The sequence below is a fragment of the Chelonia mydas genome, chromosome 27, assembly GCF_015237465.2.
Source record: "Chelonia mydas isolate rCheMyd1 chromosome 27, rCheMyd1.pri.v2, whole genome shotgun sequence".
NCBI lineage: Eukaryota > Metazoa > Chordata > Testudines > Cheloniidae > Chelonia > Chelonia mydas.
In genome coordinates, this window is record NC_057860.1 from 5,898,780 (window position 1) to 5,918,915 (window position 20,136).

General features: G+C 46.4%; 2 protein-coding genes and 1 long non-coding RNA gene across 9 annotated transcripts in view; 2 read left to right on the forward strand and 1 right to left on the reverse strand.

The window, feature by feature from the left end:
• Window positions 1-4,723: 4,723 nt before the first annotated feature.
• Window positions 4,724-17,515, forward strand: EFCAB3 (EF-hand calcium binding domain 3). The gene is made up of 8 exons (XM_027824465.3): window positions 4,724-4,795; window positions 6,987-7,130; window positions 9,262-9,333; window positions 10,074-10,200; window positions 11,594-11,805; window positions 13,853-14,037; window positions 15,426-15,548; window positions 17,027-17,515. Exons 1-8 carry the CDS (start codon window positions 4,780-4,782, stop codon window positions 17,318-17,320), a joined length of 1,173 nt encoding a protein of 390 aa, XP_027680266.3. The 5' UTR covers window positions 4,724-4,779; the 3' UTR covers window positions 17,321-17,515.
• Window positions 7,122-11,714, reverse strand: LOC119564554. Of its 2 annotated transcripts, XR_006287692.1 has the most exons (4): window positions 10,688-11,714; window positions 9,255-10,168; window positions 7,579-7,678; window positions 7,122-7,473 (listed from the first exon to the last, which is right to left on the reverse strand). It is a non-coding gene; the product is annotated as an uncharacterized LOC119564554 (long non-coding RNA). The 2 variants fall into 2 exon arrangements; XR_006287691.1 differs by having other exon boundaries at window positions 7,122-7,678.
• A 1,262-nt stretch (window positions 17,516-18,777) lies between the features above and the next one.
• METTL2A (methyltransferase 2A, methylcytidine) overlaps window positions 18,778-20,136 on the forward strand; it is a 35,680-nt gene continuing 34,321 nt past the window's right edge. For all 6 annotated transcript variants that reach the window (XR_005223498.2, XM_037886830.2, XM_037886831.2 and 3 more), the window contains exon 1: window positions 18,778-19,067. Coding sequence is in view for 5 of the 6 variants with exons in the window: in XM_037886830.2 (XP_037742758.1) it covers window positions 18,793-19,067 (275 nt within the window). In the remaining variant the exon portion in view is untranslated. The remainder of the gene's footprint in view (window positions 19,068-20,136) is intronic.

Sequence of the window (20,136 nt, forward strand, 5' to 3'; positions counted from 1 at the left end):
CTGGTTTTTATCTCATAAATTGCATGATTAGCCTATTTATTTGAGCAAAGAGTGAGGGAGGGAAAGACCTTGAAAGGCAACAGGCTAATGATATAAAATCAATCTTGGGCAGATATTCATTCTGGCTATTTCTATTTTCCCCAGTAAGGATACAGGGAGGAGACGCCACCTTTCTACATCCTTGGACAGTTGTTTTTATATGTAGTCCATATTTATAGAAACAATTTTGGAAAGATTAGGACAAAACACCTAAGTAAGTTATTTCCTTGCATATTGGAAATGGAAAATGCTGAGTCTGAGAAGGATCTGGTCTTTTGGATACATTTGTTGCTTGTGATTTATTCCAGTTAATGCAAAAACCAGAGCTCTCCAGAAATGTAAGCTATACTCTATAACAATGAGATTAATGAGGATGGATTCTTCAATAGTACAAAACTGTCATCTGCATATAAACTGATTTTGTATTCTTTCCTGTTTATAGTCACACCTTCAGGGTGTACATTGCCAGTGGTTCAAGAGAGAGATTAAAAGGGAGAGGCAAGAGGGGACAGCCTTGTTGTGTCCCTCTTTCTAGTTGAAATATGGGAGAAATAATTCCATTAGTTGATAGTGCAGCGAGGGGAGAGTTGTATAATACACTCAGACAATTCAGGATATTGGTGCAAATCCAATTTTTGTTTTGTTTTCTTAGGACATCCATTAGATAAGACCATTCAACCCTATCAAAGGCCTTCTCTGCATCTAGAGATAGGGCTATGGAGGGAACATCTGACAGCAGAGCTTGCTGGATCAATTGAGCAATTTTTCTCATATTCTCAGCAGCCAGGCTTCCTTTCATGAAACTACACTGATCTGAGTGTGTAATTGATGGGATGCGGCTGCTAAAATTTTTGCAATTAGTTTGCAATCTGTGTTGAATAGAGATATGGGACAGAAGTTGACACTGTTGCTACCATCCTTGTTCTTCTTTAATATTAAAGTAATTAAAGCAGTTCTCATGTTGTGAAACATGGTTCTCTTTTGGAATGTTTCAGTGAAGACCTCTGAAAGAATAGAAGAAAGCTGATTACAGAATGTTTTGTAGAAATCTGCCAGAAAGCCAGGGGGCCTTGCTGGAGTTTGTTTTTTGTAGCCTGTTCAATTTCTTGTGTTGAGAAAGCTTTGTCTGTAAACAACACTTGTTCTGAAGTTAGGGTATTAAAAGGCAGGTCTTCAATTAAATGATCCAATTGATTAGAGTCAGATTGGTTGTCTGATTTCTAGAAAGCTTGATAGAATTGCGTACATTGATTATTTACATCTGTTGGTTCCAGGATGGCCCTCCTGTCTTCTTGTAATAAGAAAGAAATATTGTTGTTGGCTAGTTCCATCTTAAATCTTCTGGCAAGTGGCTTACCTGCGTTATCTTTCCCATTCAGAATATCTTTGTTTGATCCTGTTGAGTGTAAATCGAACTTGGCTGGATAAGCATTCATTATATTTATATTTGGCATTGATAATGTAGGAGGTTTTCATTATTTGGGTCCATCTTGTGTGTTTTCTCCAACTCATCTATTTCCGTGGCTGAAAAGTCTAGTAACTTGAGTCGTTCTCTCTTCTTTTGGGAGGCCTATCTTACGCCCTCACCTCTTACAGTAGCTTGCAGAGCTTCCCAAAAGATGTAACTGAGGTAACCGAGTGCTTATTTTCTGGTATGAAGTGAGAGATGACAGAATCAACTGTGCAATTAAATTTTGCCTCTTTTAGCAGCAGTATGTTCAGCTTCCAGAGAAGACTTTAATGAGGTGTAACCAGCATCTATGGTAAGTATAATTGGAGCCTGATCTGAAATTATCAATAGTGCTTCCAGGCATGCTGGAATCAGTTCTGAAGACACAAGAAGAATTCAGTTCTGGAGTAAGAAGAATGTACTGCAGAGAAATACGTATATTCATGCTCCGTGGAGTGTCTTAGTCTCCAAACACCTTTTAAATCAAGTTCATTAATTGGTAACGAGGGTTGTCCTATTGTGCTTTGAGTGCTGGGTCTCATGTATTTGGATTTGTCCAGACATGTCTAGCATAGTATTCCAATTGCCTCCCAGTATTACAGGAGTGTCTTTTTTATTAGAAAGAATGTCTGCAATGTCTTTGAAAAATTCAGAATTATCTCCACTTGGATTGTAAATGCTTCCTAGAATTAACTTTTTTGAGTTGAAACATCTTCAGGAAGAATGTTTCTTCCTTCAGAATCAAACCAAGACTGTATACATTGAAAAGTTAATACTTTTATGAATTAAGATGGGTACAAAAAGATCTGTAGTTAAATATCATGTGCCTTACAAATATACTTTGGAACAGAAAACAAAAAAAAGTAAGACTTAAAACAAGCCAGAATGGGCAAGTTCAGATCCTGATGGCTTCAGTTCTATCTCTCCTCCCCTCCCTATATTATCTAATAATATCCTAAACATCTCTAAATGCATATTTTAAGTCAAATCTTACCCTGTAAATACCATCGGGTAGTCTAAGAACATGTATAATGTATTCCTACCTACAGAAGTTTTGATGTATAGTTATGTATGCATATGTATATGCAGACTCACCACAAGAAATTTACAATTGGTTTGGTAAATCAAATACAAATTAGTACAAAATCTAAATACGAAAAATACAACATAAAAAAAAGTTTCATATTCATAGTATGTCAAATGCCCTGCGCAAATTGAATAACTAGTGCTATTTAAGGTTAGGTTATAGTCTGTTTTACATGTCGTGAATACTGACTGTTCCACAAGGGACTTGTGGTTACCCTAACACAACCCATCAGAGGAAAAGCTAGTGAAGAGATTCTGTCCCGCAGCGCAAGCTGTGATGATTAGTGCAGATAATACTTCAGCCAGTAGATGGTGCTATATGCCCCAGCTTAGTGTTCACAGTGTTAAACGGTTACTCTGCGCCTTGCGATGCTATACATTTGTTATTGCTCAGTTTTAAAGGAGATCAACAGAAGAGTTCATCCTACCTGGTTATTTGCTAGGAATTGGAAGTTTGTGTAAGTGACTATTAACATGTCTACAGGGATACCTAGAAAAACAAACTTATTTTTAAACTTGTTGAGGTTTGCTTTGTATTGGTTAAAAAAAAAACCCATTCTGCTATTTGTTGGTCAAATCTGATCTCAGTCTTTGAAGTGTCTGCCAAGCTTCAGAAGGGGCTTGGCAAAATCTGGTGGTGCATGCTGAATCCATGGGGAAGGTGAATGGGTACTTGATCCTGTATCTGACGTTGGTCCCCCTCAGGATTTGCTTTATGGAATGCAGCCCTCTTTCTGTTAAGCTCAGCTGAGAAGTCAGGGAAAAGAGATTTTGTGGCCTTTGTACATAAGGGTTTCAGCTTTTCTAGCAGCATTCATTAATGGTTGTTTACCACTGAACTTCAGCGGCTTGAAGACGATGGGCTTGGGCTTGGGCTTGTCAGATTCCCACCATCTAATACCAGGCATTCGATGAGCCCTTTCAACGTCTAATGGGGGAAGCTGAGGGTGGATTTTAAATAGGTCAGGGAGCAGTTTCTGAAGAAATCTGATAATATCCGCCTTCTCCAGACCCTCAGCAATGACCAACAGGCGAAGTTTGTTTCTTCAAGTTCTCTTTTCTAAGTCATCCTGGGTTTCTTCCAGTTTGTCTAGTCCAAGCTTTAAGAAGGAGGCCATTTCTTCTTTAATTTCACTGGTTCAAGGGCAGCCTTTGGCAGCTAATTTTCCAAGTGAGCCATTTTGGGATTTTGCATCACACACATCTTTAGAGAGCCCTCGGATATCTTTGGAGACTGAATCCAGGCGGCCTGTGAGGAATTCTTTCAGTGTCACAATATCCTGGGCTAGGTTCTGCTATGGCCTTCTAATCCCCCTTCAGCTGTTTGGGTGATGCAGGCTGAGGTCTTTAACTGCTCCTCATTTATTCATTGGGATCCATCTTCAGCAGCTTGAAGTTTATCCAGGGGTTTAATTTAACCTTTTATGACAGAAACTTATTGCCAGTTTGCTAGGAAAGTAATGATTAGAGATGAATTGACATGCGGAGGTCCGGGATTAGGCAGCCATCTTCCTCACAGGTATCATGTGATCCTGGGATTTCATTCTTTCTAACGCTGTAACTTGCAAAAGCTGGGACCCTCCAGATCAGCTACCTCACTACTGGTGCTTTCTCCCCACTGCTTTCCAGGGGAGGAGAGGGAGCAGGCTCACTGGGTGGGTGCCCAGCAGTGGCAGAGTTAAAGATGAATGGCTTGGTTTTTCCCAGGTGCTGAGCACCCACATCTCCTGTGGAAGTCAGTGGGAACTGTGGGGAACTCTGTCCTTTGGGAATCTCAGCCCGTAAATGCCAAAGTCTTTATGCAGCCCTGAGGAAGTTGAAGGGATTGCATAAGAGGGCAGAATCAGACCCTAGCAGTGTCTCCAGAGTGACCCTACAGCATCTCAGTGGTATTCACATCTGTGTACAACTGATGTGAGAGCAGAATCAGATAATAAACTCTTCTCTGTTCAATGAATGCAACCCCTCTGAAGTCAGTGTGGTTGCACCAGTGTAGCTGAAAGACACATTTGGCCTCCTGCATCATATCCTGCCCTGAAGCCATGCGCTCAGGTGCTCTTCCATCAACAGGAGCTGCATATCTGCAGAGGAATGTTGGTTTGCATCTTTTAATTGTCCTTCTTTCTTCTTGAATGTTGTATGGCAGGGAGTTATCTGGCATCCTCCTAGACAGGAATAAGTGCAAAGCAGCGAAGAACCTGACCATGGACCAGCTAGAAGGTAACAATGCCCCAGTTATCTGTCTTTCACCTTGAAAGGCAGGTTGACAAAAAGACTGTTCAAGGTTTATTTTTTAGCTTGCTAGATCTTTATTTTTTCTACTACAATAGCAACTGTGGGGACAGCCCCCACCTGAGGTCAGGGCCCCCTTGTGCTGGACATTGTATATACCCAATCCCTGACCCAAACACCTTACAATCTCAGCTGACCAGACAGACAAATGAAATAGGGCTGTCAAGCGATTAAAAAAATTCATTGTGATTAATCGTGCAATTTAAAAAAGTAATTGTGATGAATTGCATGATTAATCGCACTGTTAAACAATAATAGAATACCATTTATTTAAATATTTTTGGATGTTTTCTACATTTTCAAATATATTGATTTCAATGACAACACAGAATACAAAGTGTACAGTGCTCACTTGCACTGTAAAAAAACAAAAGAAACAATATTTTTCAATTCACCTCATACAAATTCTGTAGTGCAATCTCTTTATCGTGAAAGTGCAACTTAGAAATGTAGAATTATGTAAAAAAAAAAACCGGTTTTATTTTTGAATGCAATGTAAAACTTTAGAGCCTACAAATCTACTCAGTCCTACTTCTTGTTCAGTCAATCACTCAGACAAACAAGTTTGTTTACATTTTCAGGACATAATGCTGCCCCCTTCTTATTTACAGTGTCACCTGAAAGTGAGAACAAGCATTCGCATGGCACTGTTGTAGCCAGCATCACAAGATTTTTACATGCCAGATGCGCTAAAGATTCATATGTCCCTTCATGCTTCAACCACCATTCCAGGGGACATGCGTCCATGCTGATGACGGGTTCTGCTCGATAATGATCCAAAGCAGTGCGGACCGACTCATGTTCATTTTCATCATCTGAGTCCGATGCCACCAGCAGAAGGTTGATTTTCTTTTTTAGTGGTTCAGGATCTGTAGTTTCCGCATCAGAGTGTTGCTCTTTTAAGACTTTTGAAAGCATGCTCCACACCTCGTCCCTCTCAGATTTTGGAAGGTACTTCAGATTCTTAAACCTTGGGTCGAGTGCTGTAGCTATCTTTAGAAATCTCACATTGGTGCCTTCTTTAAGTTTTGTCAAATCTGCAGTGAAAGTGTTCTTAAAATGAACATCATCTGAGACTGCTATAACATGAAATATATGGCAGAATGTGGGTAAAACAGAGCAGGAGACATACAATTCTCCCCCACGGAGTTCAGTCACCAATTTAATTAATGCATTATTTTTTTAATGAGCGTCATCACCATGGAAGCATGTCCTCTGGAATGGTGGCCTAAGCATGAAGGGGCATACAAATGTTTAGCATATCTGGCAAGTAAATACTTTGCAATTCCAGCTACAAAAGTGCCACGTGAATGCCTGTTCTCAGTTTCAGGTGACATTGTAAATTAGAAGCGGGCAGCATTATCTCCCATAAATGTAAAACAAACTTGTTTGTCTTAGCAGTTGGCTGAACAAGAAGTAGGACTGAGTGGACTTGTAGGCTCTAAAGTTTTATATTGTTTTGGGTTTTAATGCAGTTATGTAACAAAAAAATCTGCATTTGTAAGTTGCAGAGATTGCACTACAGTACTTGTATGAGGTGAATTGAAAAATATTATTTCTTTTGTTTGTCATTTTCCCAGAGCAAAATATTTGTAATAAAAAAATATAAAGTGAACACTATATACTTTGTATTCTGTGTTGTAATTGAAATCAATATATTTGAAAACATAGAAAAACATCTAAAACTATTTAATAAATTTCAATTGGTATTCTGTTGTTTAACAGAGTGATTAAAACTGCAATTAATCGTGATTAATTTTTTTAATTTTAATTTTAATTTTGTAATTTTAATTTTTTGAATTAATTGTGTGAGTTAACTGCGATTAATCGACAGCCCTAAAAGGAAGTGTCACTCCCTCTTTTGCAGATAGGGGACTAAGGCACAGGGGGAATAAGTGATTTGCCTGAATTCGCACAGGAAACCTGTGGCAGAGCCAGGAGCTGAACTCAGGTCACATGAGTCCCATAACCACAAGATCCTCCTGCTTTTCCTCTGGTTTCATGATTCTCTTACCATAATACCTAGGCATTATGTCCCTTGGTTTCCAAAGAGCATAGTACATGAAGTTTGAACATCCCACCTGACATAACTGGTGGTACTTTCCCTATATGCCCACAGCTTTCCACCAGGCCTATAGTTTCTTCAGTAGGGACGTAGATGGCAGTATTGACCTAGAAGGCTTGGAGACGACTGCAAAGAAGCTGGGGATTAGTTTAACCGAACAAGAGGCCTACGATGAGCTGTCATATGCTGATATGGATGGTGAGTGTACACAATCATCCCTGGTTTAGTCCACAGTGGTACATTCCAAGGATCTGTGTTTGTGAGTGTGTGGTGTTGTGCTCCCTTGAAACTCCTGGCACTGGGGGAGAGCAGGGTGTGGTGCTAGACACTGTTCCTACATGTCACATGAAGCAGTCCCTGCCCTGGGGAGTTTACAGTCTAAATAGGCAAGACAGAGGGTAAGAGGAAGGAAGGATTAGGTCGGCAGTTGGTGACTTGCCAGAGGCAACCCAGCGAGTCTGTGACAAGCTGGGAACTTGCACCAGCTCTTCCGCGTGCCTTTAACTCATCATCTCCTGCACCTGGTTACAGAACGTGACTCCTGTAGGGAGTACAAAGAAAGCACATTAAGGCTACATCAAGGGTGAGATCTCAAAGCCTAGAAAACCAGGAGCTGAGAGAGTTAAAGGTGCCACAACATCCTGACCTCTGCCCCCTGGGCCCTGGGCATTGGGATGAGGGGGTCCATCGCTTGCTGTCTGGCAGAGGTTTGTGCTAACTCCAGCTGGAGCAGTGGAGGGCCCGGTCTGTTACAAAGTGAGAGACCAACTCAGTGTGAAAGCAGGGCTCTTGCAGGGGAAATGGGCAAAGTGGTGGGCAGGTGGGGGCAGCTGTGCACAGGGCTAGCTCCAGGATGGGCAGGGAGTGCACGAGGCTGACAACATGCTGATCCAAAGGGGTAGGGGCCAAGGGAGGATGGGACTATGCCCGCCCCTTCATTAGGCAGCTCTGTGAAGGGCACCATGTGAACGGGTGATGGGAGTTTGCCCTGCAGCTGTGGCTGCTCCCTCAAGAGGAATCCTGGCTGAGTCCACAAGAATTCTTCCTTGGGCTGCCCTGACATTAGCACACATCACTCACACACACACACACGAGGAGCCCAGACTAGAACCCCAGTCTTTCTGCTCCCAGAACCGCCCCTCTGCCAGCCAAGCTAAAGGACACCTCCCTCAGCAAGCATCCAAAGCAAGTCCCCCTGTGTCCTCTCTGTGACAACACAGACTCATACGTACCCTCATACTCTCCTCAGCCCTTTCCAATGCAGCCAGTGGCTTAAAGCCACATTTGGGCCCAAAATGTATTGGCCCCTTTGGTTTCAAACTGGGATTCACTAAGGTTTTCTTCTCTTGTAGTCCTCCCCGCCACAGCCCTCCCCCCTCCCATGCACACAGGTCAGAAGCAGGCCAGCCATACAGCTATCACTAGGGCCCTACCAAATTCGCGGTCCATTTTGGTCCATTTCACGGTCATAGGATTTTAAAAATAGTAAATTTCATCATTTCAGCTATTTAAATCTGAAATTTCACCGTGTTGTAATTATAGAGATCCTGACCCCAAAAGGAATTGTGGGTGGGTGGGTTTCACAAGATTATTGTAGGGGGGGGGTCGCGGTTCTGCTACCCTTACTTCTGTGCTGCGGCTGGTCACAGCTGCCCTCAGAGCTGGCCAGCTGGAGAGCGGTGGCTGCTGGCCGGGAGCCCAGCTCTGAAGGCAGAGTCGCCGCCCGCAGCAGTGCAGAAGTCAGGATGGGGTCTGGTGTTGCCACCCTTACTTCTGCGCTGCTGCCTGCAGAGCTGGGCCCGCAGTCGGCAGCCGCGGCTCTCTGGCCGTCCAGTTCTGCAGGCAGCAGCGCAGAAGTAAGGATGGCAACACCACGAACCCAGTAAAATAAACTTGCAACCTCCCTTCAACTCCCTTTTGGGTCAGGACCCACAATTTAAGAAACACTGGTCTCCCTGTGAAATCTGTATAGTCTAGGGTAAAAGCACACAAAAAAACAGATTTCATGGGGGGGAGACCGGATTTCATGGTCCGTGACATATTTTTCATGGTTGTAAATTTGGTAGGGACCTAGCTATCACTCTCTGACACAGGCTCTCTTGAGCAGCATGGCCTCAGAACTTAGACAGACCCATGCTGATGACAACCAACGGAGTGAGGGAGGTATTATTATGCACTTGTCTAGCATGGATCTTAGCAACAGAGTCCCTTCTCCACCAGCACTCAGGGGAAGGTGGTTGTAGCCGACCTGGCCTGGAGTAGGCCCATCACTACCCTGTCCCTGGGGTGAAAGGTGCTTGATCAGTGGGAAATGCTGTTTACCTTGCAGGAGATGGGAAGGTGAACTTCTCTGATTTTCTGACCATTGTCAGCGACAACAAGCGCTTCATCCAGGCTATAGGTGAGTGCGGTGAGCCGGGCCCAGCCAATGGGATTGGCCACGGTCCCGCAGGCGATGTTAGTGTGTGGCCAGAAAATCCCACTTGCGTAGGGGCATTGGTGTTTCCTGAACCTTGGGGCAATTGGGAGTTCACGTGATGTGGACTCGGACATCAGCATCTGGGGTCCCCCAAAGAACGAGCTCGCGCACAGCAGGTCCCCATTCAAAACAGCTGTACAAAGCCTTGACAGCTCAACTCAGGGGGAGGAGGCAGCTGCTGAGCTCCATGCTGAGGGGCCTGGGGGCACAGAGACGAGTGCAGGCACTGGCACAACTCCCCAAGGTAGCCTGGCTCATGAGGAGGAATCACCATGAAAGGGGAGTGATGACGGGGAGCCCAGGAACCCTGGGGCCTATAAGCAGGGTTCAGATAGCCAGGCTGTGCTCCACATACTCAATCTGAGTCTCTCTGGCTGGAATACCAGGACCAAATCTGCCTCTTCCAAAGCGGAGGGGGAGCAGCATTATCTGGAGATACTATGCTTCCTTGGGCGATGGGAGAGGGCAGTGAGAAGTACCCCTTGCTACAGGTGTAGCTAGCACTTGCCCCAGTGCACCAGGCAGGAGACATGCTCCCACACATGCATATACCGTACTTTTCCCAGCCAAATGTTGTTGGAGGTACCTGGTGCTGACTGGGGTCTCTGAAGGAGATGGGTTGGTGGGGTGGGCGCTCTGATTGACTTGCATCTCCTCCCCAGCCCCCGAGAAAGGCAGCATGGAGGACCTTGATTCCGTCGACGCCTCAGGAATCCTGTTCTTTGAGGTCCTGTCAAAGCTGGTGGAAATGTCGGCTCTGCCAAGGAAGGCCATGCTTGAAATAGTCAGGTGAGTGCTAAAAGCTCTAGCAAGGTCTCCAAAGCGGGGAAAGGAGATCTCCATTTCATAGGCTCGGCGGACTCAAACAGGGCCAGACTTACAAAAGTATTTAGGCACCTAAAAATGCAGCTAGGCACCTAATGGGGTTAACAAAAGCACCTAGGTGAGTTAGGTCCCTAACTTGATTGGAAGTCAATGGGAATTAGGCCTCTAACTCATTTAGGCACCTAGTGGAATTTACAGTAGTGGTTATCTGCATCTTTCCGTACCTAAATACCTTTGTAAATCTGGCCCCAGTTCTTTAGGCACATAAGTGAGCAGTGTACCTGTGTAGGCAAGGGCAGCCATATAAATGAGGACAAAACAGGGCCCTGTAGATATATTTCATACCTCCCCCCTCTGCCCCCTGGAGAACAAAAACACACCTGTTCTATCTGCCGTATGGCACACACCAAAAAGCACATCCCTCTTCTCTACGTAGCCCTTATGACCTTACCTCCAGAACAGTGCCTAAGCCTCCCAGCCTGGCTGCTTGCATCAAGCTGGAGCATTGTCTGCCGGATTCTCCTTGGCAAGCTACGCCTTTCCAGGGTATGAAAGATGAGGATGGCTGCAGGCTGTGTGAAGGAAAGCTGTGGGTAGCGGGGGCCGACCTCCGGGCTAAATCAGGATCGGCAACCTATCTTTAAAGGTGACCTGCAAAGAAAAAGAGGTGCTGTGGTTTGCTTCCTTATGATGGGTAGAGAAGGCCTAGAAAGGATTTTTTCACCCTTAGGAGTACGGTTTTCAAGTCTTGCCTGTCCGGGTCTGGTTGGAGGACTTGGAGGTATGGTCTCAGAGCTTTCTCTGCCCTTATCAGCAGGGCGGGGAGCTGAATCCTGAAGACAGAGAGCCCTTCTCCCAAGTGTTTTAAGATGCTTTGGAAAAACAAGGGCGCTAGACTCGGTTACTCTTCCTCTCAATGAACCGTCTCTTCCGCCATGAGCAGTCTTACAGAAATCAGCAGGGTACAGTGCTATTCAGCCTGAACCAGAGTACCCCAATGGGATCCAAAGAGCGTTAATCTATCTGAGTAGAAATCCCTTCCTTCTCATGGTGAATCAGGATTCTGTTTCTAGATATTGCAGGTACCATAATCCGACCAGTTCTCTAGCTGTCCACAGAGTCTCCAAGGAGACGTAAGAGCTGAATTTATGCTAAAGTTAAAAAAAAATTAAAAATAGGAAAAAAAAAGTTTCAAATCCTCCCCAGCCTCCTCTATGCAACATAAAGCAGGAAAAGGACACAAGCTCCATTCCCCTTTGCTAGCCCCCTTTAAAGAAGGCGAAAAGGGCTGTTCACTGGTTATAGCTGTCCTGTGTGCAGAGTGTTTGGTGACACTGCGCCATCTTTTGTCTTCTAGTTACTACCGGCAGAAGTTCCTGGCGTCCACTGGCAAGCGGGCCTGGATAGATGCTGGCAACTTAATGGATCATGGGAAGGGACTCCACACGCTCAAAAAAGCCCCGACTCCTCAGAGAGGCAAAGTCACTCCTATGTCTGCCTTTGCAGGTGCTGCCCGCATCTCAGTGATGAATGACAAAGAGCTGGAAGCCTATGTGGAAACCCTCAGGGGTAAGAACTGCACGTGGCTCAGCCACTTGTGTTTGTGTGTCTGAGTGGCACCTCCACTGAAATTCCCAAAGAGGCAGAAGGCCCATTTGTGGGTCACTGCTATTCACTGCAGCATCCTAAGTCCCCACTCCCTACCGGACTTTTGGGCTTTGGATCAGGGCCTAGGTTAGCAAACATTTTTTTGCGACCTGCACCCACGCAAAATAGACACTGCTTGGACTCCTCCGGGGACTACACAAAGACATGAGTGACAGGAGGAAGCATAATCTTGTAGTGAAAGTGCAGGACTCCTGGGTTCTCTTCCCAGCTGTGCCACAGACTCATTGGGTGATCTTGGGCAAATCACTTCAGATTTATAGAAGTGGCCACTGATTTGGGATGCCTCCAAGCCAGGACTAGAACCCAGATTTGCCAGTTCCAGATCACTTATTCGATGAGAAATCAAATGGGGGGGGGGGGACTCTTCCAGGCTCCATCCACAAAATAAGCTCCACCCCTGTGAATCACCAGACTGACACCTTTCAAATGATCAAAATATGATCATCTGTTCTCTGAGCTGCACAGGGCACCTTGAACATAGTTCCCCCTTCAGTGGGGCTTGAGTATGCCTCTGGGCTCTTTAGATTTGCTTCTTTCTTGATTGATAAAAAAAAAAAAATAGTCTCTCCCAGATGCCACCCATTGATGGCACCAAAATGGGAAGTCACTCACAATAAATTGTGTAGATCTCCTTTCTTACATGAGGAATGAAATCGTTGACACATGCATTATCAGAATGGTCACCATGTAGAATAAACATAAAATGGGAGAATTAAAGTTAGCTTAAGTTTGGTTAAAGAAATATGGGTTGTAAAGAAAGGCCTTGAAAGTAAAGAGTTATAAGGCCCATAGGAATGAAGTAGGGAGGCCGTCTGGTTCAAAGGATAACTAATGAGATAAGGGGAAGTCTCTAAAAAGGCTTCTGACCAGTACGGGTGACTGGTTTTAAATAAGACAAAGAGAATCTGTTTCAAAAAGAGCCAACATGGCCCTTCCCACCCCACACACCAATGTTATCTCAAAAAACAGGGTCTATGTTAACCCAGATACAAAGGAAAACCTGTGTGTCAGCAAGAAGGAGGGGAAGAGATAAGGAGGAAAGGCCTTGGGGAGAAAGGAGGTTGTAATCTTGTCTGGATTAAGACTGGTAATAAGGGTGAACTGTCTCCAGTTGGCTTTTACCTGAAGTCAGTAATTGGCAATGACATCACTCGTTTGTTAAAGGGTATAAAAAAGTAAACTCTTCAAGGGTTCGTTGCTAATACTACCTGCCCACATCAGAGCGAACCAATATGCGTCTAAGCACCCTTGGGTGTTTAGCCCATTTGTAAGTATCTTGATCAAATGCTTATAAATGTTTTGTTACTGTTTGGATGTAGTAAATTGCTTATTATTTAGGCTTTGTAGGCATGTTTAGAGCAGTTGTATAAATACCTTTCAGCCTCTGGATTTAATAAAGGAATTCATGATAATATCCTGCGTAAACAATAATTCCAACATACCACTTAGCCCAAAGGAACCTTAAATAACTGCTTAGTTCTTCTTGGTGGCTGCTCAGTGTATAATAGCTCATGGGCTACCAAGGAGTCCATCTCCAGTTCTTAGGACCTATGGCTAAGACTTTCAGAAGTGGCCTCTAATTTGGATGTCTCCATTTATGGTTTCCCAACTTTAGATGCTTGTGGGTTGATTATTCAGAGGTCCTGAGCACCCACAACTCTTTGCCTACAGCTGGAATAGTGGGGGCTCAACACTTCTGAAAATTAGGTACTAGATCTGTAAAGTTGGGCACCCAAAATCAGAGGCTACTGGCTCATATTTTCAATGTGTTTTACGGAAAGTAAGGTACAAAAAAAGGAGAAAAAGTGAATAGGGGAGATCTCAGAATGTGTGTAGTCCTGCCTTGGTTGGATTAGTCATAGAATGGGAAGAGCCAAAGGCTAGAAAACAGATGGTGGGTACTGTGTCCAATAAGTGATATCCGTTGTTTTCTTTGCCCCTTTGCTAGCAAGCACTGTCCCCTCCGACAGTCCTTATGCTCAGGTACCCATCTTCCCATTGCTTCCCAACCGGGATGGAATGACAGTACCGAAGCCAAAAAAAGACTTACAGAAGCTGGAGCTGCAGAGAAGGAAAGAGCCTATATCATCGTTTGAAAACCACTTTTTCCATAAAAGAAACTGGCTGCGTGAGGTAAGATAAGGAAGCAGTTAATCTATGTAATAACAGATGACGCACAAGGGCAAGTCAAGTCTGAGTTGTTGTGCTGCAGACTCTTCCCCATTGAAATGTGTGGGGTTAGCACACATCCTTTCAACACTTACATTCCCTTGGACTAAGTGGGTCAAATTCAATGATGTCAATGGGGCATGACTCTGCGTAAGCCTGGAGTTGTCTAAGGTGATGTAATATACACATTGAGGGTGACGGAAGGAAGTGTAAATTACACAAACTTAACTTCCTTTTAGACCTTTTTAGAGTCATCACTGAATACGGCCAACAGAAAATTGTTCCCAGAAATGTTCTTGAAATTAATCTGTGAGTACTGTATAGTTTACCCTGCAGTTGGTGCAGCTGGCATACTGTGGCTGTATATATGTTCGAGATTAGATAAAGTGGGGAATTCTGGTGGTTTGTATATCTGGCATTCACCAGAGGTATAATGGATAGAATAGCTCTCCCCTTTGCAGCCCAGAAAGCCTGATACCTCTGGGTGACTATTCCAGGTAAGACAGGATACACTTTTACAGGGAAGCAAATACCCTTGATTTCTCTTAAACATATTAGGCTGGCTGAAAAGGGTGTGGGTTTGATTCCTGTCCTAAAAGATTTGAGGCAGGAGAGTCTGTCTGAATTCCCCCATGTTCCCATCTGCCACAGACATAAAGAATATATGATAACATGATAACCTGATGGGTTGTCTTGGTGGGATGATTAAAGGAATGAACCCTGCCACGAATGCAGAAGAGAACAGCCGGCTGTCCGTCCCACAAAACAGCCTTGGTTTCTCACTTCCCAATCTCAAGATATGATCAAGTGACCCAGACCGCACAAGACACTTACTGAGGATGTCTACTTTCTCTGTTGTCCTCTGCAACACACACCCTGAAACATGTGGACAGCTGATGGGAAATCATGGCTGTGCATGACAACACTGAAAGATCTTTTCCAAGAAGCAGGCTGTGCTCCCTCCTCTTGGGGACAGTACTGGAGCATAGCAGTACTGGAAGTAGATAGGGCCAAACCCTGCTCTTGTATATTGCAGTGTAAATCTAGACTAGTAACCCCATTGACTTCAATGGATTTAGTCTGGATTTACACCAGTGTAACTGAGAGCAGAATTTTGCCTTGTACATATGCTCTGGTACCCTTGCATTGCTGAGCTAGAGGTAATCAGGTCTCATGCTTCAGCCTGACTGCTGCAGGAAGGGATTTCCCCAAATGTGATACACTAAACAATTGGCCAGGTGCAGTAGAGAGGGTTTTGTTGTCCCTGAAAGCAGTAGGTCACAGCCACTGCCTGAAGCAAGAGGCCTGTCTTGATGGACCATTGGTAAAGCCTCTCTGTCTTTTTCAATCAGGGAACTGCGTTCAAACCTCCTGCTTCCTTCAGAGACCGGAAAAACGCCCTTAGTCTCAGCCCTCACTTGATGGAGAGGCAACACCGTTTGACTATAGAAGACCTGCGTGAGATACGACTAGATGTGAGTATGAAGTCTACCACCCCTTCCAAAGAATTCCTCCCTCCTTTGTCTCTGGTATTTTAGGAGATAACCGGTTTTACACTCCATCAGATCCTCGCCAATCAAACGCAAGGCATTAGGAAGGGCCTATGGGGTCCCTTTCATCACCAGGGCACTAGTTTGGATGCCGACTGGGTTGCTAGCAATGAAAAGATGGCTATTTTGTGGCCTTTATAAAAAGAGTTCAGTCCTGGTGAAGTGGGACCACATCACATGAACCAGCATCCATCCCAGCTGGCCTCATTGTTCCCCTTTTCGGAGGTCAAAGGAGATGGCTGTGGCCACCTAATACTACCCTTTCACTTAGCAGCCATCCCGTCAAGGTAGGGCTGAGACACGAGTGAGGGGCAGCATACGGATGTTTGCATTGCCATACTGCCCAAGCTATAGAGAAAGGACTTCAGCTCCCAGTGCTGTCAATCTGACTCCTTCCAGACAGAGAATAAGCAATGTCTCTCTGGAGTTTTGCTTGTTGAAATATAAAGCTGCTTAGTATATGGAACAAATTCAGACCTGATGTAAGCAAATGCTACTGCCACTGAAATTGCTGAACATGTGAGGTGCTCAGCATCTCTGAAAATCAGACCACTTTTATAGGGACTTAATTTTAAGTACTCAGATTGGAAACTCTAGCCCTGAGGTCCTCACTGCTCTGCATGGACATTAAAGATTCCATCTGCTATTTTCTGTAACAGTTAGAGGAGCTGACTCAGTCTATTTGACTTCCCTCCCCTCAAATTGTTCGCAACTTTTCAGACTGATTGCTGCCCTCTACCCCCAAAGGTGGCTGCATTTCAGTGGTGCTTTGAAGCCCTTTGAGACAAAAGGTGCTACAGAAATGAATGATTATCAGTAACTCAGATAGTACAAATTACTGGGTTACTGGTTCTCCATACCCCTGTTCCACCCTGATTGTCTCCTGGCAACAATTCCTCCTCTCCCAGAGGCATATGCAAGAGTTAGGAGCAGCAAGTACAAATACCTTTGGATATTACCACTTAGATACAGTAGCAAGGGGATGGGGACCTTAGAAATATTGTAGGAACTGGGGTATATGCACAACCCTTTATAATACAGTGACTGTAGTTACACTGAAGTTCCAGTGTAATTACAAGGTGTAACCCATACAATTAACTTTCTGGTGAAAGGATTTTAACTAAGGATCTGTATTACTTCTTAGCAATTTCAAAGAATTGCATGAAGTGTGAAACCAAAGGCATAATAATAAATAAGTCAGTTAATCTTTCAGTTACATAAATTGGTGATATTTACTGGCATCTAATTGCCGTCAGTGCTTGATAAAGGGCATCCAGGATCTTTTTTTGACAACCTCACACTTCCCATCTGTGAGACTTCTGCAGTAGCTGGTTTCCATTTGGGTAAAGATCTGGCTCCATGCTATTCTGCAGCCTATTTCAACCTCCATCTCTTCTCCATAGGTGAAGAGGGTAACTGAAATGTACAAGAAGGGGATGGCACTCAAGGAGAGGAACAGGATGCTAAGACTGTGGCGGAGGTTGCATGGTGGCCAGATTGGGCTGGAGTCAGGGAACCACAGTTTCTACCACACTTTCTCCACCTACTCCTGGTCGTGGAACACTCACCAGGAGCTGGTGACACCTAACGAACTTCAGCACTACGATAACAAACTGTACCGCAGAGAACATTCCTCATCCTGCTCTGATGACAGCGAAGTAAAGGGTGGGATAAGGAAAGGGAAAGAAAGGAAATGAGAAGAAAGAGCCATGCTGCTCCATTTTCTTAATATCACTGTTGACTACTGTCATCCTCCCCATCCCATTCTTTTCCCTTATAACAGTCTCAGGCTCTTACACAGGTCAGACTGTCCGAGGGTAGGAAAGAGAACCGTTTCCCCTTTGCATACTGGCTAATACAATGAGAATTAAAAGAGAAACATGTTTTTCTTCTATCGGTCTCAGCTCTTTCTCTGTAACAATCACTGAATTCAGGAATATCACTATAGGGGTTACACAAGAAGATAGATTTTGGGAGTGGGGTGTCAAGATTCCTCTATTCTATTCCTAGCTCTGCCACTGACTTTCTGTTCCTTGGTTTTCCCATCTCTGAAATGGGGCTCACACCTACCTCAGAGGGTGGGAAGCTGTAGGGGATTCAATGACTGATGACCAGGGCTGTCAATTAATTGCGATTAACTCAAAAAATTAACTGCAATTTAAAAAAATTAATTGCAATTAATTTCATTGTTAATAGAATACCAATTGAAATTTATTAAATAGTTTTGGATGTTTTTCTACATTTTTGAATATATCAATTTCAATGATAACACAGAATAAAGCGTACAGTGCTCACTTTCTATTATTGTTATTACTAATATTTGCAGTGTAAAAATGATAAACAAAAGAAACAGTATTTTTCAGTTCACCTCCAAGTACTGTAGTGCAATCTCTTTATCATGAACGTGAAACTTACAAACGTAGATTTTTTTTGTTACATAACTGGACTCAAAAACAAAACAATGTAAAACGTTAGCGCGTACAAGTCCACTCAGTCCTACTTCTTGTTCAGCCAATCGCTCAGACAAAGACAGGTTTCAGAGTAACAGCCGTGTTAGTCTGTATTCGCAAAAAGAAAAGGAGTACTTGTGGCACCTTAGAGACTAACCAATTTATTTGAGCATCAGCTTTCGTGAGCTCACTTCATCCGATGAAGTGAGCTGTAGCTCACGAAAGCTCATGCTCAAATAAATTGGTTAGTCTCTAAGGTGCCACAAGTCCTCCTTTTCTTTCTTCAGACAAAGACGTTTGGTTACATCTGCAGGAGACAGTGCTGCTCGCTTCTTGTTTACAGTGACACCTGACAGCGAGCACAGGCATTTGCATGACCCTGTTGTAGCCGAGGTTGCAAGATATTTCTGTGCCAGACGCACTAAAGATTCACGTGTCCCTTCATGCTTCAGCCACCGCTCCAGAGGACACGTGTCCAGGCTGATGATGCTCGTTAAAAAACAACGCCTTAATTAAATGTGTGCAGCTGTCACATGGGGGAAAAAGGAGCAGCCCGGCCCTTGCTCCCTGAAACCAAAGGCTGTGGAGGGGGGCTGGGTGAGCCCACTGCTCTGGGTGGGACGGGCCCCTAGCACCCCTTGCCCCACGTGGGACACAGGACACGGGTGGGCGGTGACCTCACTGCTCGTGGGGCTGATCCCCCGCCCGGGGCCCGGCACATGCGCGCGCAGGCGGCGGGCGGGAACCGGCGCGAGGGCGGGCGGAGCCCGCTGTTCCCGCCCTTCCCAGGCCGCCCGCGGGCCAAGGTAGTTCTCTCTCCGGTCGGCCGGCGGGGGTCAGGCGGCGGGTTCCGGTTCCGGGTCGCGCAGCCTGTCATGGCGGCGCCCAGCGGGCCGGACGAGGAGGAAGAGGCGGCGGCGGCCCCTGGGAGGCGGCAGCCGTTCGGGAGCCGCTTTCTGACCGACCCGAGCCGGCTCTTCCAGCACAACGCCTGGTGAGGGGACCCCCGCCGCCCCGAGAGCCGCCCTGGGGGGAACGGCCCCCCCTTTCTGCGAGCAGCTTCCCCCTGTCTGGGGGGCACCCACCACGCGCAGCCCGACCCCCAGCCCCGGGGGGCGCAGACATCCTCCTGCCGACAGCGCCCCCCCAGCCCCGAGGGGTGCTGATCCCCCCCCTCTCTGTGCACTTGCGCAGACTCCCCCAGCCCTTGGGGGTCACTGACATCCCCTGCGCACAGCCCCCCCCTCCCCCCAGCCCTGGAGGCACCAACCCACCCCCAGTCCAGAGAGGCAATGATCCACTCCTCTGTGCGGTCACGCAGCCTCCCCCCGCGCGCAGCCTCCCCCGGCCCAGTGGGCACTGACACCCCCCATGCGCAGCCCGACCCCAGCCCCGAGGGGCACCGATCCCCCCCTCTGTGCGCTCACGCAGCCTCCCCCTGCGCACAACCTCCCCCCGCGCACAGCCTCCCGCGGCCCAGTGGGCACTGACACCCCCCATGCGCAGCCCGACCCCAGCCCCGAGGGGCACCGATCCCCCCCTCTGTGCGCTCACGCAGCCTCCCCCTGCGCACAACCTCCCCCCGCGCACAGCCTCCCCCGGCCCAGTGGGCACTGACACCCCCCACGCGCAGCCCGACCCCAGCCCCGAGGGGCACCGATCCCCCCCTCTGTGCGCTTGCGCAGACTCCCCCAGCCCTTGGGGGTCACTGACATTCCCTGCGCGCAGCCCCCCCCCAGCCCTGGAGGCACCAACCCACCCCCAGTCCAGAGAGGCAATGATCCACTCCTCTGTGCGGTCACGCAGCCTCCCCCCGCGCGCAGCCTCCCCCGGCCCAGTGGGCACTGACACCCCCCACGCGCAGCCCGACCCCAGCCCCGAGGGGCACCGATCCCCCCTCTGTGCGCTTGCGCAGACTCCCCCAGCCTGGGGGGCACCGACCCCTCACCACACGCAACCAGATCTCCAGCCCCAGGGGCACTGACAACCCCCAGCCCTGAGGGGCAATGATCCACTCCTCCGTGCACTCACGCAGCCCCAGGGGGGCGGCGCAAACATCCTCC

Bases quoted from the DNA above. Each gene is read 5' to 3' on its own strand.
- EFCAB3 (XM_027824465.3), top strand. The intron at 10,201-11,593 runs GTGAGTGCTAAA...TTTGTCTTCTAG, and splicing joins GCCATGCTTGAAATAGTCAG to TTACTACCGGCAGAAGTTCC. The intron at 14,038-15,425 runs GTAAGATAAGGA...TTTTTCAATCAG, and splicing joins AAAGAAACTGGCTGCGTGAG to GGAACTGCGTTCAAACCTCC.